We start from the raw sequence: 25,636 nt of genomic DNA, 5'->3' as shown, positions 1-25,636 counted from the left end.
CAGACAAGAGTATTTGAAGATAAATATGGGAATGTGGCTTTTGCTCAGAGAGAACTCCAGACTATTTCTATCTCAGATGTGTGCCCATCTGGGTCCTGCTGTCCCACAGGGCATGCCATAGAGAGGGCAGTCCCATCCAGCTCAGGGAGCTTGCAAAGGGCTTTGGTTAGCAGCCCTGGGGTGGGGGGAGACTGGTCAGGCAAGCACTGGAGGCCGTCCCGATGCCCAGCAGCCCCGCCTCAGCAGCTGCTGAGTGGTAACATCGCTGAACTGCCAGCCATGCTTCTTAGAACCAGGAGTGTTGGAAACGCCAAATGCATCCCCAGGACAAGCCATGGGGCACACTCCTTGGTCTGGCATAGACTGACAGATGGACAGAAGAACAGCTTCATTAAAAAACAGTTTATTAGCATCCGTGCACGTGGGATTGGCTCCTCCCCAGGTGCCCCGGTCTCCCCACCTGCGTCCGGGGGGAGCTGCTCTGCAGTGGGCCCCTGTCTTAAGGCAGAGTCCTTGCTCATCTGACTCCAGTCCCGTTGGTCCTGGTGGAGGGCTAAGCCTCACCTCGAGATGCCATAGGGATGGTCTCTCCTGAGCGACTGTTGCCTCTGGCATCTGAGAAGACCCCACCTCCAGCGGCTGGGGCCACATCCACCTGGATGACACCATGCACCTGGGAGAGCTGTGGGCTGTCCAAGCTGGCGATGAGCTGGCGGGGGCCTGGTCTCACAGGCACAAACGTCTGGCGCAGTGTCACTGTCTCGTTGCCCCCAATGTCCCTGTGGGAAGAGATAGGGTCAGGGGCCTGGGGTCACTGGGGGTGTACTAAGGGCTGATAGGGCAGCCAGGAAAGAAGGAGCAGAAGGTGGAGCCCTTCAGGCATTTCTGGGCTCAGGTGGAATCTCCACACCCACGACCTGTCAACCTACCAACCAACTAGGACAAGGCTGCCTCTGCAACGCCAGATCAGTGGCCACCTACCCAGCTGCTGAAGCTGGAAGTCTCCTCAGCCTCCAGCACTTCTCCCCCTCTGCTCCCACAAACATCTGGACAAAGACTGCGGCACTGCGGCCCCTCCTCTCCATCACCAATAATCCTGCCCCAACCAGATCATCTCAGTCTCCTGTAAGGTTTCTGAGAATGAGGAAACTTTTTTTTTTTTTTTTTTGCTTTTTAGGGCCACACCCTCAGCATATGGAGGTTCCCAGGCTAGGGGTCGAATCGGAGCTGCAGCTGCTGGTCTATACCACAGCCACAGCAACATGGGATCCAAGCTGCATCTTCGACCTACACCACAGCTCACGGCAACACCAGATCCTTAACCCACTGAGCGAGGCCAGGGCTCGAACCCGAATCCTTGTGGATCCTAGTCGAGTTGGTTAACTGCTGAGCCACAAAGGGAACCCCAAGGACAAAGAAATTTTAAAATGGGACTTTGCAGCTCAACATGGTATTGCCAAATACTTTCAGGTTTGCCAAGGAAGAAAGTGGAAGAAAGTTAATTATTCTCTGCTATGGTCATCTTTCAGAAGGATGTTATCTCAAAAAAAAAAAAAAAAAAAGGTAAAGTCCTTCCCAAGAATGACAATTAGTATGGTCAAACTGACATATACTCCGTGTGTGTACATCAGCACATGTTTCTCACTCTCTCACTCAACACACACACACACCAGTGTATTTTCTCCCTTTCCATGGACCTCTGAAAATCTAGTCCCAGACTACCCCTCTGGGAATCACAAATTCACCAACCTTCTAACTGGCCTCCTTGCCTCCCATCTCATCTCACATTCTACTCTCCAACCACTCAGAGGTGAACGGAGCCCTTCAAGGCCTTGGCCTCCGTGGTGCTTATGAGATAGATGAAACTGCAGCTCCCTAACCTGACACACAGGCTCACTCTGACTCACCCTGCATGGCCTCCTCATCTTCCACAATTTCTCCTGCCCAGCAGCCCCACCGGGCTCCTTCTCTCCCTTGAACCACCTCTGTTTTCATACTTTGCCCTGGGCTGCCTCCAGGCTTACACTGCCTCCTCGGTGAGGGCTCCCTGGAGCACCTCCTGCCCTCAGAGTCAGTCTCACCCTTCTCTGAGCTCTTCCAGCCATCTGTGTGTGTGCCTATGCACTGCTGTGATTGCATTTCTGTTACACCTACTCATACCTGTTAGCCTCAGTCCTTTCCTGACTCTGCCCTAAGCCCTTACCTCTGGCTGCTTGCTCAACCTGAGTCTGCCTTGGGGATCACCTCTGCAGCCAGACTCTGTCCAAACACCACAGTCCTCCAAGGGAATGAACCAACACCCCAGTATTGAGAATGAGTTCTCCTTGGGGTGAAACACTTAGCTTGGAGCCTGTTTCAAGGCTCCCTGGACTCCTCTGTACTCCTTCTACCACTGTTAACTGTATGGCTTCAGACAAGTTATTGATCATTCCTGATCTTTTTTTTTTTGTCTTTTTAGGACCACACCCGCAGCATATGAAAGTTCCTGGGCTAGGGGTTGAATCAGAGCTATAACTGCCGGCCTACACCACAGCCACAGCAACACGGGATCCAAGCCATGTCTGCGAACAACACCACAGCTCAGAGCAATGCCGGTTCCTTAACCAGTGATCGAGGCCAGGGATCGAACCCGTGTCCTCATGGATACTAACTGGGTTTGTTATGGCTGAGCCACTATGGGAACTCCCATGATCCTCACTTTCTGGTGTAACATGGAAGCAGAGGTAAAATGAGGGGTGGGATCAAATGGTCTTTGTGTTTTTAATTGTGCCCACTTTTCCATAGATACAAGGTTAAAGGTTGTTTAGGTTCAGATAAGCCTTCAATAGTCTATTTCACCCATACTCTAATTGAACTGTACTATTTCAGAGCCTGGCTTTTTTTTTTTTTTTTTTTTTTTTTTTTTGATAGACAAGAAATAGATTTACTGGAGTTCCCATTGTGACTCTGTGGCAATGAACTCAACTAATATCCATGAGGACATGGGTTTGATCCTTGACCTTGCTCAATGGGTTAAGCATCCAGTGTTGCCGTGAGCTGTGGTGTAGGCTTGGATCTGGCATTGTTGTGGTTGTGGCTGTGGCCGGTGGCTGCAGCTCCAATTTGACCCCTAGCCTGGGAACTTCCATATGCCACATGCGTGGTCCTAAAAAGACCAAAAAAAAGGGAAAAAAAGAAATAGGTTTTTTGTTTTTTGTTTGTTTGTTTTTGCGTTTTAGGACCGTACCTGCAGCATATGGAAGTTCCCAGGCTAGGGGTCTAATCAGAGCTACATCTGCTGGCCTAAGCCACAGCCACAGAAACTCAGGATCCGAGCTGCATCTGTGACCTATACCATGGTTCACGGCAATGCTGGATCCTTAACCCACTGAGCAAGGCCAGGTATCGAACCCACATCCTCATGGTTCCTAGTTGGGTTCGTTACTGCTGAGCCATGATGGGAACTCCTGAAATAGATTTATTAAGATAGGACTTTGTGAGGGAGGCAAGCGGGCAGGCGAGGAAGCTCTGCCCAGGGCCTAGCCTTTACCTATAACATTATTTCCAAGAGAGGCTGCCCTCCTGGTTCCAGCTAGGGATATCAAGATCTCTCTCTACCCTGGGCTTAGGTGTCCGGCGAGACTTTTGTTGCACCCCAGTTGGCAAATATATGCCAAGCGCATCAGCTGCTAATGCTGGAATGTGCCTGTGAGGGAGGGTCATAAAACCAGCTCCCTAACAAGGACACCAGAAAACTTAAACATCCACATTAGCATTATCCTCCAATTATGTACTTGCTCAACTACACTGAACATTTTAAAAAACTCCTCTCAGATTTTCCTTCACAGCCATTTAAAACCACACACACATCATGTGCACCTGGTTGGGTGCACATGCGCACTCAGACGAGTCACGGTCCCTCCTTTAGAGCCAAGCTTCATTTCTGATTGAAAAAGGCATCATTACCCACCTTGATCACTTACCTTATTAATTAGTCTTAGTTCTAAGTGACTTGAGGCTGTTTCCCCAAAGTCAAATCCACCCCTTTGGAAGGTCACCCAGGGACATTCTAGAGAATATGATTCAGGTTCTGGGGGGAATTCCCGAGAAGGGTTTGGAGAGACTTCCAGCCTCTCCTGGGGACTGCTTTGGTGGTGACAATGGCCATCTGGAAGAGTAGGTTCTGGAATGTTTATTAGGGCTGGGTGGAACACCTTATGCTATAATGGGGTTCCATACCTCAGCCTTTGATGTGCAGACGAGAGCAAAGGAACGCCCATCTTGGAATCTAATATATCCAAACCAGCAGCCAGGGAACTTCCCCCTCAGGGCGCTCCGCTGTCCTGGAGGCCCAGCCTGGGCTCACTGCAGCTGAGGCGCCACAGAATGCCCGGGGAGGACCTGCTTTGGGAAGCCATCATCCAACCCTTTCACTTGTGGGAAGACTTGGGGGGGGCCTTAAGTGGGGGGAGACTCACACAAGCCACAGCTGAAGAGAGAGGCTGGGGCTCCCCTGCTCAGTGCACTGATCCTGTTCTTACTCCCCACCGGCATAAGAAGATCTGGTGGGGCTGCTGAGCAGAGTCCACCTTTGGGTGTCCCTCAGGACAGGGGCCCCTCCCTCTGCATCTGCGGGTGAGAGACACCAGCAGGCAAGCTGTATCGGAGGCCCAAGCTCCACTCTCTAAGCTGCCAGAGATCCTTGTAAGGGGACACAAGGAGAACCCTCCTTTGTGACACATCTCATCGTCCCGGGAGCCAGGCTGTGGCAAAGGGCAGGGCAGCAACCTTCTCAGCTCTGGCCTGTCAGCGAAAGTGGAGGCCACCCCTGGTAGGGCCTGCTGTGTGTGGGAAGAGGGAAGAGCAGGGTGGCAGGGGCCCTCCAGCTTCCCTATCCAGCTCCCTCCGGTGCTCTTTGTCAAATGAGGGAAATGCCTGCCCCTGTCCCCAGAAAGCTGATCTTAAAGGTCAGCCTCTGGCCTTCTCTGCTTTCCTCTGTGCTGATCTTGCATGTGTGGGTTCGTGTCAGAGATGACAGCACAGGCCCAGGAACACGGCTGCAGGCATTCTGGGCGCGGAGCCTTGCCTGGCTGGGATCAGGCCCGGGCAGCCTGGTTGAAGGCCCTAGTCTCAGGGTCATCTCCTCCGGAACTGCTGTGCGTCCCTCACAGCCCCGCCACAGCCACAAGCTTGAGAGCCGGTGCGTGGTACGCACCGCGGCAGTTGGGCAGTTCGGCGCCTGCGCCTTTGGAGCTGTGAGCCCCGGAGAGGCGTGGCCGCCAGCTGCCCATCTTGTATGGACAGTGGGGTGGGGGGCTACCACTGACACTGCCGAGCGCCACACTCAGTGCTCTATGTGCACGTTTCCTCTGACTCTCAGACCAGGTATTATTGTTATCCCCACTTTACAGGTAAGAAAACTGAGGTGTAGAGGAAATCAGTCACTTGCCCCAGGGCACATGGCGGGTGAGTGATGGAGCCCGGACTTGAAGCTAATCATATGATGACCTCTAATGTACTTTAAAGAGTTTTTATGGTCTCTAAATGAGGTAATATTCCTGCAAGCGCCTGCTCAATTCCTGAGGGCTAGGAGATGGTAGTGATGAGTTGCTAGTGATTCCTAGGGGAGGTTTTAGTTCCCAAAGAGCTTGTAAGGCAGGTAGGGCAGGGACACAGCACAGCGCTGCCCGCAGAAGGACTTCTCAGCACTGGCTGGCCCTGACAAACCTTGGCGATCCAGAGAGAAAGCAAAGCTGGGACCTGAGGCAGCCTGGGAGGCAGGCAAGGGCAGTGCCAGGGGCAGGAAGAAGGGCTGGACTCACCCAACGTTGAGGATCTTGGGTCTCTGCAGCCCGGAGCCCTCCAGCCGGAAGACGACGTTGGTGAGGGTGACAGGCAGGGGGTTCTTGAAGACGATCTGTACTTCGCACTCCTGGCCAACCACAGCTGCTCCCAATAACTGAGAGAAAAAGAAGTCCCCTTTCATCAGAGATGTTGGCCAAACTCATGGGACCAGACACTCCACCAGCAAGGAAAAGCTCCTTAGAATCAAGACCTGCCTGACCCTGGGAGTTCCCATTGTGGCTCGGGGGGTTAAGAACCCAACTAGTATCCATGAGGATACAGGTTTGATTCCTGCCTTGTTCAGTGGATTAAAGGATCCAGTGTTGCCGCAAGCTACAGCCTAGGTCACAGATGTGGCTCAGATCTGGCGATGCTGTGGCTGTGGCATAGGCCGGTGGCTATGGCTCCAATTCAGTCCCCAGCCTGGGAAGCTCCATATGCTGAGGGTGTGGCCCTTAAAAACAAAAAAAAGACCCCCAAGCCCACATTTCTGCCCCCTAGAGAGGGCTCCCCCAAAGCCAGAGGGGAAACTCCAACTCACTCCCCAATTGAAGCCAGCACACCATCAGGGATATGAGATCTGACTGCAAAGGAGGAAACCAAAGCCCAAGGGCCCAGAGCCAGCTCCTGACCTCCTGCCGCTGCTCGTCATGCCTGGTGCCCCCTCCCCCTGCCCTCTGGTCCCCCCCAGCCCCAGCCAGCTGCTCTACCGTGAGGGAGAGGTCCGGGGTGCGCAGACGGAAGGTGTGCTGCTTGGCCAGCACCTGCCCGTTCTCCTTGACGTGGCCCGAGACGTTGAGCAGCATGGCCCCCTGGTCCACGAGGTGGGGCTGGTACTCCTTGTAGGCCACGGGCATAGTCACCCGCTCCGCTGGGGGGAAGAGGCATGGCGTCACCAAGGCCTGCTTCCTCAGACCCAGCCTCCTGGGTCTCCATGCCCCCAGCCCCGGGGTGCCCAGCCGTCAAGGGGCTAGGGCAGGAGCACTTACAGGCCCCTGGCTCCAGCACTACTTCCTTCTTGCTCTCCTTAAAGACGGACCCAGTGACACCAGTGTAGAAGGTAACGGAGAGGTAGAGGTGCAGCTTCACAGTGCGACGGCTGCCACCTCGGTTGGTCAGCACCACACAGACCGTCAGGTCCTGCCCCATCACTGCGTCCTGCGCCTCCACCTGCACGGCCACATCCTCAGCCGAGTCCCGGGTGGCGTACACATTGGGTTTGCTGCCATGGGCAGCTGCTGTCTCCACTGCTTTCCTCTCTGCTTCGGAGCCTGGGGATTGAGGGTCAAGGGCGAGGTTACAGCTGGTAGGTGAGCGCTCGGCAGGAACACTTGGCATGGCCAGAGCTGGCCGGGGGGTGGGGTGGGGCTTGTACCTTCCGGGTGCTTATAGATGTGGGTGACATCTTCTCGCATATGGGAGCCGATGGCCTTGGTGACAATGAGCGTGCCAATGGCCTTCTCCTCCACGTACACGATCTTGAAGCTGCCATCGTTCTGCCGCTGCCAGTAAACCTTGTCACTGTTCACCTGTTGGGGCAGTACAGTGGTGTGGGGGGGCGGTGAGCCAGGAATGAGTGGGCCTGACCCCAGCTGCCTCCCCCTGATCCTCGGAACTGCAGGGAGGACTAGATGCAAAGGGTGGATGGATGCTTCCTGGCAGAGCCAGACTGGGTCTTTCCACGCTGAGCCAGACAAGGCTGGACAGCAGGGAAGAAGCTGGTTTGGGAGGCTCCTTACACTGCATCTGACAGTAATAATAATAATCCCTCATGCGTGTTCGCTGACTTTACAATTTACAAAGCAGTTTCATCCCCATTATTTCTTTTGATCCTGAGCACAGGAAGCACGGCAGCCATTATTATTCCCCTTTTACTGTTGGGGAAACTAAGGGTAGTTTAGGGTGAGTGACTTGCCCGAGGTGGCCAGCTGTAAGGTCAGGACCAGAGAACCCAGGACCGACGCTGGTGCCCTGGTCTCCCCAGGCTGTCCAAGAAGTCACCTGGAGCATCACCCTCACCTCAGCAAAAATGAATGGCGTGTCGTATTTCATGTAGACCAGGCCATTCTTGATGGACTCCACGGAGCAGGGGCCACAGCAGAAGATGCCTGGGGGAGTGAAGGCAGGTCGGAGGTGAGACCCAAGGAGGCTGATGGGGACCCCCAGGTCCTGGGCCCGTCACCAGGGGTCAGCCCCCACCCAGTCCAATTCAGGCAGGGCAAATGGAGGAGAGCTCGGTTCTGTTTGGTCCCATCATCCGGTGGGGGATGAGGGGCAGAGACAACCGTGGGGACAAGCCTGCCTTGGTCACCAAACCACTGGCACACTTCCTGCACTGGCTGAAGCTGGGTGTCAGCCATCTGTGAAGTCAAGACCACCCCCTGCCCCCGCCCATCACCATCCTGCATCAAGACAAATCCAGAGCCCAGGGTGGCTCTGCTTGCCAGCTGGGAGAGCAATGACATCCTGGTCACCATTCCAGAAAGATCCAGAACAATCCCTAAGCTCTACGGCCCACTGTGTTCTCTCTGTGGGGAGGTAGGAAGGGAGTTGGTGGGGAATAGAGTCTGTCCTCATCGGGTCAGGAGGTTTTCTGGAGGTGAGGGGCTGACACGGAGGAGGGGGCACAGCAGGAAGTGAGGGCCATCAATCAGGAAAGCATCTTAGAAAATACCTTGCACCGTGGTCTCCTTTTACAGATGGGGAAACAGGTTCAGCAAGGCAAAGCAGATGCCAGGATTTCATAAGACAGTGGACATAGAGAGACCGGAAAGAGCTAATATTTACTGAGTAGCTACAATATTTACTGAGTCGTTCCAGCCATGCTGCTAGTCTAATATGACTTCCTATTTGAGTCTTCCAACTACCCTATATGGTATATCTCATCTCCACATCACAAATAAGAACACCGAAGCCCAAAGGTGCAAGGAAATGGCCTAAAATGACATATCTAAGAAGTGATCAAGCTGGAATCCACTCTGGGTCTGGCTGGCCTCTGAGCCCCTGACTGCTGCCCAGCCCACCACCTCCCAGAGTGGGGACCGGAACTCAGATCTCTGATGACCGCTGCCAGGCTGTTGCAGCATCGCAGGCATCACTGGGTTGCACAACTCAGGGGCCACTGTTCACAGAGAAGATTGAGAGGGAGAGAAGGAGACCACAGGAGGAATGTAGGCTAGGGGATGGCTACCTGACCCAGGGTGAGGAAGAGCGAGGTGTGTGTGGGGGGGAGGCAGCAGGAAGGGCAGGTGTGGCTGCCTGGGGCCAGAGTGTTAAGGTAGGAAGTGGGTGAGGGACCCATTTGAGAACAGAGGGTATGGGAAGTCTAATTTTTTTTTTTTGGTCTTTTTGCCTTTTCTAGGGCCACTCCCGCAGCATATGGGGGTTCCCAGGCTAGGGGTCTAATCGGAGCTGAAGCTGCCGGCCTACACCAGAGCCACAGCAATGCAGGATTTGAGCCTCATCTGCGACCTCACCACAGCTCATGGCAATGCTGGATCCTTAACTCATTGAGCAAGGCCAGGGATCAAACCCGCAACCTCATGGTTCGTACTCGAATTCGTTAACCACTGAGCCACAACGGGAACTCCCGGGAAGTCTAATTTTTACAGAAACTAAAGGGACTAGTAGGTTATGTCATTAGTGATTATCTTTTAGGCTGGACTGCGTTATACAAGCTGTTTTCTCCTTTGAACCGACATGACCCTGATTTTTTTCCATACTGTACCTCATGGCGAGCAGTGGAAAAGCGAGAATATGTGTCAAAAAGAGCGAGTCAGGAGCTGGGTCTGCTCTGCTGCTGACCTAATGCTCCAGTCCTAGAGAAAATCCCAAACCCAGCTGATTTGTGACATCACCAGGGAAACTTAAAAATGCAGATTCCTAGCGTTGGTTCTCAGGATGTCTGATGTATCAGGTCTGGGGTAGGACTCAGAATTTTCTCAAAACAAAACAGAAACCTCCTGAAAGAAATTGGGGAACTTTTATGTTATACAATTCTATATCCCCCCCAGGCAGGTTTCACTTATAATAATGACTTTTTAAGCTTAAAAAAAAGTATATATAGAAGTTCCTGTTGTGGCTCAGCAGAAACAAACCCGACTAGTATCAACGAGGATGCGGGTTCAATCCCTGGCCTTGCTCCGTGGGTTAAAGGATCTGGCATTGCCCTGATTGTGGTGTAGGTTGCAGACACAGCTCAGATCCCAAGTTGCTGTGGCTGTGGTGCAGGTCAGCAGCTACAGCTCCCATTCAACCCCTAGCCTGAGAACTTCCATATACTGTGGGTGAGGCCCTAGGGGGTAAAAAAAAAAGAGCCAAAAAAAAATGTACACATAAACAAAAAGGTCCTGCAATGAATTATCTCCAGGACATGTAAGTAACAAAGCAAGTGGGAAGAATGGATTTGAGGGACCCTCTCACTGAATTCTCTCGAGTCTTTGGACTTCTGAACCATCTGAGAATATTAATGATCATACATAAATAAAATGTAGGCAGCTAGTTATGCAGATGAAAATATATGAAGGGCCACCTGGTGATTGCTCTGCTGAGCCCTGTCTGAAGAACTGTGGGGTCAAGGGACCTGGCTCAAAGTCCCCATCCAGGACACCAGACTTTGTTACCCAGGCTGGGGAGAGAGGGAGGGCCCCCAGGTGGGGTCCAGGCAGGGCCCCGTCTCACCACTGCTGGTCTCCTGGGGTGTGGCATCCACAACCTGCCACCCGTTGAAGCCTGAGGGCAGATCCGGCCTCTTCATCCAGCAGTCATTCCACACGTGGAAGTTCCTGGATGGATGTGGACAGAGGGCTCCATGAGCAGCCCCCCCAACTCCCAGGGCCTCCACATCATCCCTGGGCATCCAGGCTTTGGGCCACTGGTCCTCAGCAGGGATGGGCAGCCCAGCCCTAACCCCACCCTCACCAAACAGAGTCGTGGTTCAGGTGCTCAAGTGGCTTCATGTTCTCATCAAAGTAGATGTCCATGGTGAGGGATGTGTCCGTGTCATGTGCAGAGTTGAAGTTGGTGACAGTGCGGGTGGCCAGGCCCAGGCAGCGCAGCACTGTGGGGAAGGCCAGGGTTGGGGTTCAGGGCCTGGGGCCAGGTCAGGGGTGAGAGGGTAGTCAGGCATTGGGTCAGGAATAGCAGGGGGCCAAGGACAACTGGGGTTGCCAAGCTGGGTCAGGGGTCACTAGGACCAGGAAGTCTTTGGGTCAGGGAGTACTGGAAGTTAGGGGATGCCTGGCCACCTGCCTGCCCTTGTCCCTGCCTGTCCCTTTTCCCTCCTCTCCTCTAGGCCTCTCTTGGTTGTTAACACTAATTAATGATAATTAAGGCCAACCTACCATCCACCCCCGCCTGGCCTGCCCCCTCTGCAGCCACAACTGGGCTGGGCTCCTGAAGGTGGAGCCTGCTTCCCTCCCTCCTTCCTGGAGCCCAGGCCGCTCCTGTCCCATCCCTCCACTACCTGTGGTGGTCACACCGGCAAAGACCCAGCACTGGCCATAGGGGACAGAATAGCCGGTGCGGAGATAGCTGAGTAGGATCTCCACGCTGCCCACCCACGCTGATGGGTTGGTGCCACGGGAGTAATCGCCAGACCAGTTCCCAATCAGGACCCCATTGTCATCCAAGGAGTTCACCTGCCGGGGACAGGATGGGGTGGGGCAGAGTTGGAGGAGAGGCTCATGACCTGCCTGCCCTGTGGCCACCAGCCCAGCCCCTGACCCTGCAGCCATCCCTCAGCCCTAAAGGTTTCAGGATCCCAGGGCAGCCGGAGCCCTGCCCTCCCCTCCCAGAGCCCTCTGCCCCTCCCCCCACCCTAGTCTGACACAGGAATGTGAATCCTGGGTGTGCCAAGTTTTGGGTTTGGCCCTACATTCCACAAGAGCTGGGACTGGAGCCAGGAAGGGGACGGTGGGGGGCAGGCAAGGGAGGCAAGAGGACTGAGACCCTGCCCACAGTATCCTTTGCAAGGGCAGGGACAGGGTTGGGGTCCTCCAAGAATCAGAAAGGGTAGGAATGGGGGAGGAGGGGTAGGGGAGGCAGCAGGCAGACACACAGTAGGGATCAGAGACACGAGGGTGCTCACCATGGCAGAGATGACCCGGGAGACACTGACTGGGTCCCCTCGGCCCGCATATGGCATGCCCCGCCGGTCCAGGATGTACAGGCAGGCATCCAGCACTCCGTGGTCAAACTGGAGGGAGGAAGGACAGAGGTGATGCCTAGGCCAGCACCTGCTCCCCCACCCCGCTCCACCTGCCTCTAGTGCCTCCGAGTGCACCAGGCCCTGGCCAGCCATACCTGGCCGTAGTTCCATGTCCGCTCGCCAATCTGTGCTTCAGTCCCATAGTAAATTCTCCCGGACTCGTTAAGCACGTACTCCTGCCGCCAATCCTCGTGGTCCACATACACGATGTCCTCTGTGTCCCCAAAACATACATTCCTGGTCCCCTCCAGCCCTCTCCCTGGGTCCCACCTGCCCCTGGGCTGATTCTGCAGGGCTCATGATCACAGAGGAAGAGCAAGGACACCTCCAGCCTGATGACACTGCTCCCAGAAAGGATGGAGCCAGTGTGATAGAGATGGTGGGAGAAGGGTGGCTGTAACCAGGGCTCTTCCCCAGGAGAGGTGAGGCTCTGTGACCCTGGGTAGGTCACCTCTCTACACTGGATCTGGGTCCCCTCAGCTGGACAATGGAGGCTGGCGTCTCCTAGGGCCAGGCACCCAGGCACGCAGGCAGATCCCGGGAAAGGAAACCCTGACTTGCCCACCCCTCCTGTCCACGCCTTGCTCCTAACTCCAGCAGGCTCACCTGGGCACCAGGGATTGAAGAGGATGTAGATTTCATTGCGGGGGTTAAAGGGCAACTGGAACTCGCCAGCTTCCGAGCGTGTGCGGACCGTGAACTGAAACTTGCCGATGATAGCGTTGGGGGAGGTGTGGACCCGCAGATTCAGATTCTGCCCACTGGACTTGGTCACCTGGGCCTTCCAGCCTCCACTGCCCCCCTTGCCCACTGGGATGATGATGTGTGTGCCCTTGCCCACTTCAGGGTTGTTTCCTGGAGGGAGGGAAGCCCCGATAAGCTGGTGCAGCCTCCCTGAAGAGGGGGGAATGGAGACTTGGACTTCTCCCAGCCCCACCCAGGATGTGTATGAGCCACCGTGTGTGTCCCTGAATTGGGCCATTGCCCAGATCAGTCTGAGAGTAGCTCTGTCCCCACCCGATGCTGGCTCACGTGTCAGGGCAGAGCTCTAGTCCAACATCCCAAACCTGTTCCCCTGACACTGAACTCAGAGATGGTAGATGAGACCAGAAAAAGGTCACCCTCTGCCTGCCTGTCTGTCCCAGGACCTGGGCTGAAGGATCAGAACCACTCTAGCTGGGTCCTATGAGCTCCTGTCCCACATGAAAGAGCAGTTCACATCCTGAAGGTCATCCCCATCCGCCCTCTGGGGCTGCAGCTTCCAGAGCCCAGGGCATCCCTGCTGGAGGTGGTGGGGGTACCTGGGAAATTAGAGACTCGGGTGGGCAAGGTTAAGCTCTAATCAAAGGATATGAGGAGTCGCCCGCCCCCGGCAGCAGTATAATCACCAGCCTAGGCAGTCATTGGTTACTGAGCACTGCAGTGAGGAAGGCACCTGCCCTGGGCCATGGGGGCAGAGAGATAGAGGGACAGAGTTGGACAGAGAGCGGAGCCACACCCTGGGGAAGAAGGGGCAGATCCAGAAAGAAAGATACATTAAGGCAGCCACACTGAAGGAGGTGCACCCAAAGAGAAAATATTTTGAGACAGATGCCCTGAGAGGCTTGAGGAGGATGAGCTTTGGAAAACAGGGACATCAAGACCCCCCCCCGAGGCACCCCAGGGGACACACAAGTATGTCCCTAGAGCCTAGAGATGCCTCTTTCACCCTGATACCTGGGCCAGGGAGCCCTGTTAGCTAGCCCCTTCCCCCACCCTGCCCTGCCTAGGGCCTTCGCCCCTCCCACTGCAGGCCCCACTGACCAATGAGCAGCTCCAGGGCGACATAATCAGAGGATTCGTAGGGCCGAGACAGGAGGAGGACCATGTAGAAAGGCTGACCACGGCGGATAATCAGCTCATCGTACTCAAACTCATCTGTATGGTGCTCTCGGCGGTTCTGATCCGAGCGGGAACTCAGCAGATCCACACCCTTCACCACCAGCATGCCCTCTGCGAGGCCAGGGATCCATGTCAGTGAAACCCCAGGGGGAGTCCAGGCCCCCATCATTAGCCTCTGGGCCCCCCAGAGATGCCAGAATGACTCTCAGACAGGTTCTCAGGCAATGTGACAGGCAGGCCTCACCTCGGATGGTGCCATCTCCAGCTGCGTTCACGCCGCTGCCCCGGGAACCAGGCCGACGGGAGTCTGAGCCCCGGGAGTCGGGTCTTCGACTCCCAGAGCCGGACCCTCGATCCCTGGAGCCAGCCCCTCGGTCTCCACGAGGTCCCCAGTCATCATCTGTATTCCTGCATGAGCAGCAGCCACAGCAGCGAGCCCAGAAGGAACGGCCATCTCGGCGAGAACGTCTGTCTGGCTCTGGCTCCGGCTCCGGAGAAGGTGTGGTGGGGGGCTGCCAGGGGTTCCCACCCCAGCGGCCCACGTCTGAACGAGCACCATCTGTTGTGCCTGTGTGCAAGAGGCAAGGCGGCTCTCATCACCCATTCAGACTAGGATGCCCTAGTCAGCTCACCCAGAAATCCTCCATCCAGCTGATTCCATCCCAGCTGGATGCACCAAGATGATCTGACCTTGATCCAGAGATTCCCTCAGACCCTTCCAGAAACCTTCCTCAGACTCCCTTTAAACTCATCTAGAGAAGCTTCACACATTACAGAGAAGAGTCTTCCCCTTCTTCCCCTCACATAGGCATCCACCAAACCAGATGCCCATCAAGAAACTTGCTCAAGGATCCATCCCAGGAAATGAGTGGACACGTCACAGTCTCAAAATCCAGCAGCAAGGACCATCCGGGCACCTCCCTCTATCCATCGGGTCCTCAGTCTAGAGATACAGGGCTGACCACCTCAAGGACCGTTTCTTAGCAGAGATCCCCCACCCAGGATTCCTTGCAGAAGACAAGCGAGGGACATTCGTGACTTGGGGTCCTGGCATTCCCCAGGTCGGGTCAAACACCCCTGCGGAGCAGCTGGGAGGCGCCGGTGCGAGATGCCAAGAGACGGGCTCTCGGGGGAAGGAGCTTAGGAGTTCGGGGAGCCCCGATGGGACCGATAGGCTGGGACCGGACCTCGGCGCATCCCCCGCCAAGACTCAACACCGCCGTGCCAGTGCCCGTCGGAGCCGCTCACCTGATGGAGGCGTTGGCGACGGCATCTCTGAGTCCCGCGGCCGGGATGGAACAGGACGGGACTGATGGGACAGGACAGACGCTGCCGCAGCAAGGGAAGGTGTGGGATTGAGGGGCGGGCCGGCAAGTGGTTTATGAGAAGGGGAGGGCGGGGCCAAGCTTCTGGGAAGTAGGGGAAGCGGGGTTGCTCCATGCCCCCTTGCGGGAGGGGGCCAGCCTCCGGGGGCTGCGTCTGCAGGGCTGGGGAATGAAGCTTTGCCCCGCCCTCTCTCCCCTTTCGAGGAACCCAGAACCTACTTGATGCGGGGTGCGGCCGGACTAGAGAGGGGGCGGCGTCTGTCAGGTCTTAGTTGGAACACCTTGATGAGGGCAGGGCTGTGAGGGACCCCACACCAGGGGAGCGCGAGTCAGGCTGCGCGAGTCAGGCTGGGCGAGTCAGCAACCCCTTCTCCTGGGAGGAGAAGCTCTGAGGGCAAAGAGGCAGGGAGCCCCTTCCACCCACACCCCGCCGGGCAGACCCTCTTTGTTCCCCAAGCTCAGGCTCCTGCCTCTGTCTCTTAGGTCCCAGCTGCCAGGCTCACCCCTGTGAAACTGCCCATGGGCCTGGCTCTGGGACTCATCCTGCCCTGAGAGGCCCCTGGATCCCAAACTGGTGACATCAGCAGACAGGCCCTCAGACTGGCTCCACCAGCCACCCCTTGACCTGCCAGCTCTACACCCCTTGACCTGCCAGCTCTACCAGGTCCCATGATCCCACCAACCATCTGCTCCTCGTTCTCCCTCTAGCTACTCCACAACCCCCACCCCCTGTTTCCTGTGCCCCTCCAAGTTTGAGATTAGGAGGTTCAGAGCAGGAGCAATCTCTTGGTTTTTCACCCCTTTTGCCCCCACTCCCGCATCCTGGGGGGTCTGGAGACTTAGGCCTTTGCTCTGAGGCTCGGGTTGGAACTAAGGCCTCCTCTCCCGGCTGCAGAGAACCCCCTTCTCTCTCACTGAAAGGCTGGGCAGCTGGAGTCCAGCGTCCTCCAACTTGGAATTCTTCCTGGGAATTCCTGACCAACCGGCTCCAGACACCTGCCACAACTCCACCCTGACACTGGGAGAACCACCCGAGAGGCCACCAAGAGAACAAGACAGGGAGAAGGTCAGATATCTTCCAGAAGGCTGAGCCTATTGCTGGGGTCTCTTCCCTCCATCCCGCTGTTGTGCCAGCTCTGCCCATGGGCCACTGAACAGAAATCAGTGAAAACAGGGCTGGCAAGAAGACACAAGGAAGCTGACAGGAGAGGCTGAGCGTGGTGATGCATCAGGCAGGGAGGTGCCCCAGGGGGTGGGGACAGAGGCTCCAGGAGCTGGCAGGGAGCCCTCCACACCCCTGCTGACTTTTTTCTGTTCACATCCAAGTCCCAGCCCTGGTGAGATGAGGGGAGCCTGCCCCCACCTCCAACACTCAGAAGATGCACTAGCAGAAATCAAAATTCCAAGCAGGTGTGAGGCAGGTAAGCCAAAGGGCTTTGGTAAAGGGCTATTTATGAATCACTGTGAACACAAGAAAGAGCAGGGCCCTGAGAGTCTGGATATGTGGGCCCAGGTAGATACTGAGGGAACCTTGCCACACTTTCTCCCCCTTGTTTCAATCGGTCTTTCTTTTCCGCACCCAGCCAGGTTTGACTCAGTGCCCTCACCCCTGAGCCACTCCCCTTTCCTCCCTCCGGGAGGATCAAGGACCTCAGGGCTTTCAGTCAGGACAAGGTGTATGTTGGAGGGGGCACATGGCAAAGGACACCACCTTGGTACCTCGGGAGGCCCCATCCAGAAGCAAGAACGTGAGTCTGGAAGCCCAGACCATGCTGCAGAGACAGCCTTGGCTCCAGCACTTGAGCTCAGCAACCTTGGGTGCGTCTTCATGGCAGTTTCCTCATCAGTACAATGGGCCCAATCATCTCATCCCTGAGAGCTTGTCAGGATCAAATGGGATCAAGTATTTTCAAGGGCTCTTTGACCAGAAGATGCTACTCATGGGGACTAAGGGTTGTTATAAGAGGGTGGAGTCAGGCCTCCTGGCCCGACTCCTCCTGGGAATGGCTTTCTCAGCTGTGGTGAAGGGGAGCCAGGGCAGAGAGGGCGTCTGGAAGAGGTAGGGATCACAGCAGAAAATTTTATGAGGCCTCTCAGTTGGAGAGACTTACAGATGCTTTTGTAGCCCAGCACCAGCCAGGACCTGATCCCAGCCTCGAACCTAGACTCGGCCCAGCCCCAAACCAGAAGAGAGACTCAAATTCAGCCCTTGCCCTGATTCAGCCCCAGACACTGAGGCTCTGCTTCTCCATGATAGGGAACAGTGGTTCTGAGCATAAAACAAAAGTAGAGGGAGAGAACCAGCTTTTCTCTCCCTTTCTTTTCCAGAATAGGCGGCAGTAGTAATGGTGGTGGCTGTGGCAGCTCAGTGGCCTTTGGGGGCCTCTTCATTGTTTATTCAGTTCCAATAAGTTAAAGGGGCAAGGGTGGGGGCAGGGTCCTTTAGGTGAGGATGCTGCTAACTGAAGGGAGCAGCTCAGCCAGGTGCTCTGAGATGCCCACTGCTTGGCACAGGGGGTTGTCCTGCAGGTTGAGGAGGACCAGCCTGGGGCAGGAGGCAAGAGGCTGGAGCACTGCAGGCTGCTGGAGGCCTTGGGCAGGAGTCAAGGAATGCTTGGGGGGGTTCCCCCAGATCTGTCTGCTCTCATGTACCCATCACTGTCTTTCCCTCAAGAACGGGGACTGCTGCCTGGCAGCCTGGTTGATGGGCACCTTGTCCACTTCCCTGAAGGGCGTATGGCTCTAGACTGCAAACACCTGCCTCTGGGGGCCAGGTAGGAAGCACAGGAGGCTGACTGGATGCAGTACCAGAAGTTGTGATGGAGACCATGGCCAAAGGGAAAGCTAGCCTTGGCTGCAGAAGCACCCATGACTCATCCAAGGCCAAGGGTTGCCAAGTGCAAATGCAGGCCATACATTGCTTTAACTTCCAATTTTTGAGAAGAATCAGAAGTCTAGATTGTTTAAAATATGAAACTTCCTGACTCAAAAAAAAAAAAAAAATACGATGTGGGGGAGTTCCCTTCATGGCTCAGTGGTTAACGAACCTGATTAGGATCCATGAGGATGTGGGTTTGATCCCTGGCCTCATTCAGTGGGTTAAGGATCCGGCGTTGCCGTAAGCTGTGGTGTAGGTCATAGACGAGGCTCGGATCCTGCACTGCAGTGGCTGTGGTGTAGGCCGGAGCTATAGCTCTGATTAGACCCCTAGCCTGGGAACTTCCATATGCTATACCTGCGGCACTAAAAAGCGAAAAAAAAAAAAAAAAAAAAAAAAAAAAAAAAAAAAAAACCAAAAGGCAAAAAAACCCTCCCCAAAATGATGTGGTATCCAAGAACATCTATAAGCCGCTGGTCTGTGAACTCTGCCTGGAGAAGGCGCTTACTTCCACCCTGCAAAAACTCTGCCAGTGTGAGTCAGCGCCAGCCCCCTACAGCTATCCTTTCTCCTCAGCTTAGATGGCCAGAGCCCCCTCCCCATGCCCAGGGGCACACCCACCCTGCTTGCTATCTGTCCCTTCCTGGTGTGGCACTTCCCCCTAGCTGCTGCCTGAAAGAAACCCCAAAGGAAGGATACGGTTGTTGCACAGGGAGAGCTCCTGCAGCCGGGGCAGGTTAGTGACACCGTCCAGGGACTCGATAGCATTATCATTGGCCTGCAGCACCTGGGGAGCAGGGGAGGGGGTCGGGAAGGCAAGGCAGGGCAGGCAGCTGTCAGTCTGGGATTGGTACAAGCCACCAGGGAGCCCAGGGTGATCAGCTTACAATGTCTGGAGGGGTTCCTGGGGTCGGACTGGCTAACAGAGGGCAGGACAGGAATCATCTGTGGGAACTGGGAGCACCTGGGCATCTCTTTGTAGGGTGGGCAGACTTCAGAGGTGGAGGAAGTGGGAAAGGACCATCCAGGACAGTGACAGAGGAGTGAGTGCGTTACCTCGAGGCAGCGCAGGGCAGCCAGGGCTGGCGGTAGCGCTCGGAGACGATTGTGTGACAGGTCAAGGTGAGTGACCAAAAGCAGCTGTTCCAGATGGCAGAGCACCGTCAGATCCTGAAGAGGGGGGATGAGACACCCAGCGAGACCTGGAGGAAAGTCCTCAGCCACCATTTATTGGGCACTTGCCCTGTGTGCCCCACATAAGCCCCTGGGGATGCCAGCTGAGCACAGGATGGGGCAGGTAGGGAGCTTACCTCACACCCCCTGGCTATGTCAAGGACAAAGGACAGATGTGAGTGCAGCTGGGGCTGGGGTGGCCAGCAGAGCGGAGGGAGGGGGCAGATACAGGGGTGGAGGAGGGTGCTGGGATAGACACAGACCCTGGCAGGTGCAGGCCGGGTAAGTCTGGGGGATTGCTTTGGTGGGAGCGAAGGTGGGCAGCAGTGATGGGACAGATCTGCTATGTCGGGAAGACTGATTGGGAAGGACTACAAAGAGAGGAAAAAAAGAATCTGGAAAGTTCGTCAGAAATCTCTGGAATCTATCCAGGCTTTGGGGTTGGTGCCTGCTCCAGGGAGAGAAGCATGGGGATGAGCTGAGGAAGACGAATCCAGAAAGGTACCTGAGACTGAAGACAGAGCCAGGAGCTGGTGAGGGTCTCAGCCGAAGCCCAGGGAGTGGACATCAAAGCCAGCCAGCTGGGAGGTGAGGAAGAGGGCTGGCCAGGAAGGCACATGCGCAGTCCCTACCTTGTGACCCAGATGCAGCACGCGCACGTCCGCGTACTCCATCTTGAGCACGCTGTTCTCCAGCAGGAACTTGCTGCGCAGGTCATCCAGGTACGCGGCCCGCATCGGGTCCACTGCCTGGCAGGGAGGGGGCCGACAGGGAACGCGTGTCAGCAGCCCTCCTGCCCATTGGGGCTGCCCTACACCGGTTTCCACAGGCCAGACTTGCCTTGAGGGTCTGGAAGTACTGCAGCGTCTCCTTCTCATACAGCAGGGGGTCCAGCGCCCGCATCAGCAAGATGATGGTGAGCAGGCACCCTGGGGAGATGGCAGGGAAGAGGATGGTCTCCCTTGGATCCTCCTCTGCTCCCATCCTCTGGAGAGCTGCCCTGCTCTCCCCAAGGGGCCCCCAGAAAAGGGCCTCCCTGGAGGAGCAGGATCTCAGGGAATTGGACCTCACATTTATTCTCAGGCTCCAGCTCCTGCAGCTCCTTACAGGATTCCAGCTCAGACTGCAGCACCGTGGACTTCTCCACTGACAGCTCACACCTGAGGGTGGAGGAAGTGGGGGAGGGGGTGATGCCCACAAACAGCCCTGGGCACCAGTCCTCCCTAGTATCCAGGCCAAGACCATCTGCTTAAGCCCTCAGCCCCCCCGCCCCAGCTGCCTGATGCCCAGAGTCCAGAGCCTTGCTCCTTGTCTGTATGTTCCCTGTCATCACCTGAAGAGCTGTTCATCTGTGGCTGAGTCTCGGCACCAGCCCTCTTGGCGGCCTGAGAGAAAGAGTAGGTGGAAGGAGGGGACACCCATGAGAGGAGGAGAGGAGTGGGGGGCTGCTGCGAGAGGTGGAAGCTGCAGGCTGTGTCACCTTTTAAGAGCACACACTCCTTCTGGGCATTGCCTGCTGTCCAAATGACACGAAACGTATGTTGCGGCAAATGGTCGTTGAGGGAGGCGGCAGGCAGGTCACAGAGCTGGGAGCATGACGTTAAGGAAAAGCCCAGGCTGCACCCACTTTTCTGACTGTCCTATCCCAACCCTGCCCCAGCACCCCCAACTCTGCCCCACCACTCCTGGGATACCCAGACATGGCTAGGCCGGTTCCTGCCATCTGGGGTCCTCCACTCCACGGACAGGGGTGACTCATTAACCATGAGCAGCAAGGTCTCCGTGCTGGGGCCCACCTGGCACAGAGGACAAATGAGAGACCCATCACTCCAACAGCACCAGGCCCCCAATCTACGATGTTCTCCGGTAAAGGGTGCAAGACTCACTAGGAGGGGCCGGGAGAAGGAGACAGTCAGACAGGCCTCATCCCGGCTCACGTGCAGGCAGCGCAGGGCATCCTGGGGATCAGCTGCAAGGGAGACAACAGGCTTCCTTATATATTCTTCCATTTGTTCCAAGCTCTAATCACTAAGCCTCTTTCCCCACTGCTCACCTCGTCCCAGGAGCCAGCGATGGTAGAACCAGGCACTCTGATCGTTGGGGTCAGTGAAGAAGGCGTTCTGCACCAGCTCCAGCTCTGTGGGGGCCAAGGAGATATGGGGCTGTGGTTGGGACCCTGCTGGGCTCCTGGCCACCCCGACATCCCACCTCCTCTTTGGAGAACCTGCAGCCCTCAGTTTCACTTATACGCTGGCCTTGCCCAGGGGCTACTACATATGTCAGTTTTTTTCTTTGCCATTGGACACCTGAGCTTGCTGCAGCCAGGGGCTGGATCTTGTGCACCCTCAGAGCCAGGCACAAAGTGGGTACTCAGTAAACCCAGTGGCAGGTTCGGAAACAGGGCTAGGCATCAGGGCTGGAAAGGCGGCACTGCACAGCACCCCCTGACTCTGCTTACCTTTGAGCAGCACATCCTCAGGGAGGCGCCCCTGGGGTCCAGAGTCTGGCTGGGGGTGCAACTGGGGCAAGAGGCAGGAGCGGTAATGCCAGGAGGAGTAGTTGGAGAAGTTTCGGGTGATGAGGCTGTCCGTGAAGGCTAGCTCCTCCGCGGGGGGGACAGCTGCCTGGGAGGCCACAAACCGCCGGTAGTCCCAGCAGTGAACTGCAGGGGAGGGCAGACGGCACATCTCAGATGCAGGGCCAGAGGAGCTCCCCGGTTGGTACCCGTGGAGTTCCCTTGGAGGCCCTGAGAAACACTTCTACGCACTCCACGGAGGATGCATTTGGTTCCATCATTCATCCCTTTGGCCATCAGCTCACTGGGCCTGTCAGGCCATCCCTGCCCACTCTGGGCCTTACTGAGGTGCTGTACCAGGATGTGGGGCAATTGAGCCCTGTGGGGACAGAATCTGCAGGCACGTACAGTTCCGCTCATCAACCTCGAGGAAGCGGGCACACAACTCCAGCTCCCGGGCCCAGTTGGGCTCTGGCAGGCGACCCAGCAACCAGCAGCGGTGGTGCCAGGTACCATAAGACTTGGGGTTCACCCTCAGACAGCTCTCCAGGAAGCCCAGTTCTGCCTTCACCAAAGCGGCCAACTCTTCCGGGGACCTGCACCCAGAGGGGAATGAGGGTCAGGGCCCTCCAACACCCAATCTCAGCTCACCTCTGACTTTTTGCACCCAGCCCTCCACTGCCTTCTGCCTATGCCTCGGCTGCCCCATTCGTCCTCTATCCTTGGACCCAGGTGGGGCAAGGCCAGAGCCATCTTCCCTGGGCCCTGAACCCCTACGCACTTCTGGACCTCCAGCCGCTGAAGCACCTCCCGTCGACAGTTCCAGAGTGTGGCAAAGTCAGGGTTGGCTCCCAGAATCTGGCTTGTCAGTTCCAGCACTGACTCATCCAGCTCTCCAGCCTGACGCTGAGAAGATAGACAGCAGGGTCAGAGATCATATCAATCTCCCACCACAGGACTGAAGACCATAAATAGAACTACAGACTGTTCTGTGAATCCCACACTATACAACAGGTACTCTACAGAGCACTATATGGGTTTCCTCGTATTCTTTCGTTTAATTTTAACAACAATCTTAAGTGTAATTATTAGCCCCATTTTACAGACGGGCAAACTGAGGTCCAAAGAGATTTAATAGTTTGCCTAAGGTCACACAGCTATTAAGTGATAGAAACCAGATGTGGATCCAGGCGGTCTGACTCTAAGGCCCAGCTCTTGGCCTCAGTGCTGTACTAAGGGAGCCGCTGCAGGAGGGGGCTACGTCTGAGGGCCCCACCTTCTGGAAGACGGTCTGGGTGGCTGTCTGGTATAGCTTCAGCTTCTGTTCCCGCTCTAGCCTTTTGGCTTCTGCTTGCTCTTCTGATGTCTTCACCTTCAGGCGCCCGTGCTACAGGGATGCGCGGGTTGGACGAGAACAGGCTGCCTTGCAGGGGCAAACCCACCAAACCCCCACTGCGGAGTCTCAGGTTTATATCTGGCAAGGCCACGCGGGGCAAGGCCGTGGGCATGGGCATGCGGAGGAGAGGGGCTAGGTTCAGGGTTCTCACCATGGTGCTGGCTCAGGTTCAGGGCAGGGGAGGGTCCAGGAGCGCCCGTGAAATCTGAGGAAAGAAGTGTCAATCATGGGAACCCCGCCCCTGGGAGCCCCGCCCCTAGCTGTCCCCAGGAAGTCGCACGCGAGCCTGGGCGGAGACCTCTGGGGTAATAAGGGGTCCTGGGACAGGCACTGCAAGTCCAAAAGGCACCCACCGAACTGGGGCTTGCACCCGTGCGGCCCTATCCAGAGTCCGATCCGCTGGGGCTGGACCCAATCTGCCGCACTTAAGTGATCGGGACAACTCCCCACCCAATGGGTGCCGCTACCCGCCTGCCCCATAGCTCGCAAGCACCGCCGCCCCCTGCGCGCGGACCCACCTGTACTGCGAGGAGGACTGCGGAACGCAGAGATGCGGCGCCCGCCAGCGAGCCCAAACGTTGGCTAGAGCGGCGTCACGCCTCGGCTCTCTGAAGCGCAGCGCCCTCTGCAGGCCTGGCGAAGGGCCTGCGGCGGAGCCGGCAGTCCGGAAACGCCAAGTCTCAGTCTGTTAGGCCGCTGGTGCGAAAGCAGTGCGGTCTGCACTTCCCGGCAGCTCTTCAAAGTGTGTTTCAGTTGAAAAGTTTTCGCCACCAGCCGGAAGCCCACGCCGTTATCGCTCGCTTGACCTCACTCTGGCCGCACTGTACACCTCTTAGTTGCCAAATCTAAGGGATGGGCTTTCCTGTCTTTCATTGACTTTTGCATCATTTGTTGTTGTTGTTGTTTTTAACCACTTTTCTGGTCATGGTTTTATTTTATTCTATAAATGATTTTTATTTTTTCCACTATAGCTGGTTTACAGTGTTCTGTCAATTTTCTACTGTACAGCAAGGTGACCCAGTCACACGTACACATATACATTCCTTTTTCTCACATTATGCTCCATCATGCTCCATCATAAGTGACTAGATAGAGTTCCTAGTACTAGACAGCAGGAGACTTTTGCAGCATTTGATGCAACTGACCTCCCTCGGACCCCCTGTCCTGGCTTCTCCTGCACACTTGCCCTCCCCTTCTCATCTGTTAACTTTCTCCTCCCCTAAATGTGGGTTTCCAGGGCCCTTCCCTCACTCCTTTCCATTTTGAACACCTTCCCGGGAGAATGTTCACAGACCCAAGTCTTCAACTGCTTGGAGCTGGAGCTCCCCAGAGTTCTATCCTGGGTCCACAGAACTTCTGACCCACAATTTCCCTGGGTGACTTCATCCACAGTCGTGGTTTTAATTTCTACCTGTAAGTTTGATGACATTCAAACATGTCTCCAGCCCAGATGTCTTGCAAACTTTAATATTAGAAAAAAATATACACACAAACACACATTCACAAGCTTATTAGGTAGCACCTAGTTGTCCCATCAAACTCCAAAAGTTGAGAGATATTACTGTCTCCCCTTCCAGTCTAAACTTTAGCCTTTATGTTTCCTATTTTAGTGGATGACCCCCCCCAACATTTCTTTAGTATCCTTCCATTCCCACTACATTAAAAACTTAAGCATATTTATTCCTGGGATTGTTGAAAGTCTTTTCAGTGTTCCCCCATCTCCATCCTGTCCCCTCTTTTATCAGTTCATCCCTGTGCTGCTGAATCAGTCTTTCCGAAATGTAAATTCAGTCATGTTACATCTCTGCCTAAAACCCTTCCATGGCTCCTGACAACTTTTTAGGAAAGACTTTGAACGTCTCAGGTCAGCACATCAAGATTCTTGGCACATGGGACTTGCTTGCCCCTCGGGTGTCATGTCCTGCCTGTCCCTGTTAAAAACCCTTCATTACAGCTGATAGAAGGACTTGCAGTTTCCCAGGCATCTAGTCTGTTCCCTCTTCTTTATTCTTTTTCTTCCACAGCCCTTCCTTTGCCAGAATAACTCCTTTTATCTTTTTTTAATTTTTTTTCTTTTCAGGGCCACACCTGCAGCATATGGAAGTTCCCAGGCTAGGGGTCAAATTGGAGCTGCAGCTGCTGGCCTATACCATAGCCACGGCAATGCAGAATCTGAGCCACATCTGTGATCTACACCACAGCTTGCAGCAACACCAGATCCTTAACCCATTGAGTGAGGCCAAGATTGAAACCATATTCCCACAGACCCTCTGTCAGATTGCCCACAGTGCAGATCTGCCAGCTACAATCTTACATCATAGTCACCAAGGGTGGAGGAAAGGGGGTAGAGGAAGACTGAATAAGGAAGCATGAAATGTTTTTTAATGGTTAGCAATCCTGAAACTAGGAAGTTTGAGTCAAGCAGGCTTAAGAGAGG

At 55.5% G+C, this 25,636-nt stretch overlaps 2 protein-coding genes across 7 annotated transcripts; both read right to left on the bottom strand.

Moving 5' to 3' along the window:
• Positions 1-387: 387 nt before the first annotated feature.
• On the bottom strand, positions 388-17,109 carry TGM1 (transglutaminase 1). Of its 2 annotated transcripts, XM_084969085.1 has the most exons (17): positions 16,957-17,109; positions 15,457-15,610; positions 15,161-15,241; positions 14,157-14,480; positions 13,835-14,023; positions 12,638-12,886; positions 12,127-12,245; positions 11,912-12,019; positions 11,288-11,462; positions 10,744-10,882; positions 10,504-10,607; positions 7,843-7,931; positions 7,199-7,352; positions 6,813-7,094; positions 6,534-6,694; positions 5,802-5,938; positions 388-779 (listed from the first exon to the last, which is right to left on the bottom strand). In XM_084969085.1, exons 3-17 carry the CDS (start codon positions 15,183-15,185, stop codon positions 554-556), a joined length of 2,481 nt encoding a protein of 826 aa, XP_084825211.1. In that variant the 5' UTR covers positions 15,186-15,241; positions 15,457-15,610; positions 16,957-17,109; the 3' UTR covers positions 388-553. The 2 variants fall into 2 exon arrangements, with proteins under 2 accessions (XP_084825211.1, XP_020954865.1); XM_021099206.2 differs by lacking the exons at positions 15,457-15,610; positions 16,957-17,109 and having other exon boundaries at positions 15,161-15,269.
• Positions 17,110-17,597: 488 nt separating this feature from the next.
• Positions 17,598-23,760, bottom strand: RABGGTA (Rab geranylgeranyltransferase subunit alpha). 5 transcript variants are annotated; one of them, XM_084965790.1, is made up of 17 exons: positions 23,718-23,760; positions 23,351-23,404; positions 23,080-23,190; positions 22,585-22,709; positions 22,212-22,399; positions 21,747-21,950; positions 21,342-21,425; positions 21,175-21,257; positions 20,983-21,084; positions 20,769-20,874; positions 20,622-20,673; positions 20,360-20,448; positions 20,125-20,217; positions 19,921-20,033; positions 19,172-19,285; positions 18,815-18,902; positions 17,598-17,828 (listed from the first exon to the last, which is right to left on the bottom strand). In XM_084965790.1, exons 2-17 carry the CDS (start codon positions 23,351-23,353, stop codon positions 17,680-17,682), a joined length of 1,704 nt encoding a protein of 567 aa, XP_084821916.1. In that variant the 5' UTR covers positions 23,354-23,404; positions 23,718-23,760; the 3' UTR covers positions 17,598-17,679. The 5 variants fall into 5 exon arrangements, with proteins under 5 accessions (XP_084821916.1, XP_005666280.1, XP_084821918.1 ...); XM_005666223.4 differs by having other exon boundaries at positions 19,921-20,037; positions 20,129-20,217; XM_084965792.1 differs by lacking the exon at positions 20,983-21,084 and having other exon boundaries at positions 21,166-21,257.
• Positions 23,761-25,636: the final 1,876 nt, after the last annotated feature.

The sequence above is a fragment of the Sus scrofa genome, chromosome 7 (assembly GCF_054392235.1).
Source record: "Sus scrofa isolate SSC_HxYL_T2T_F1_AM1 chromosome 7, Sscrofa_HxYL_maternal_Yorkshire_Landrace_v2.0, whole genome shotgun sequence".
NCBI lineage: Eukaryota > Metazoa > Chordata > Mammalia > Artiodactyla > Suidae > Sus > Sus scrofa.
Note: the sequence above shows the minus strand (reverse complement) of the source record. Positions and strands in the feature narration are given on the sequence as shown.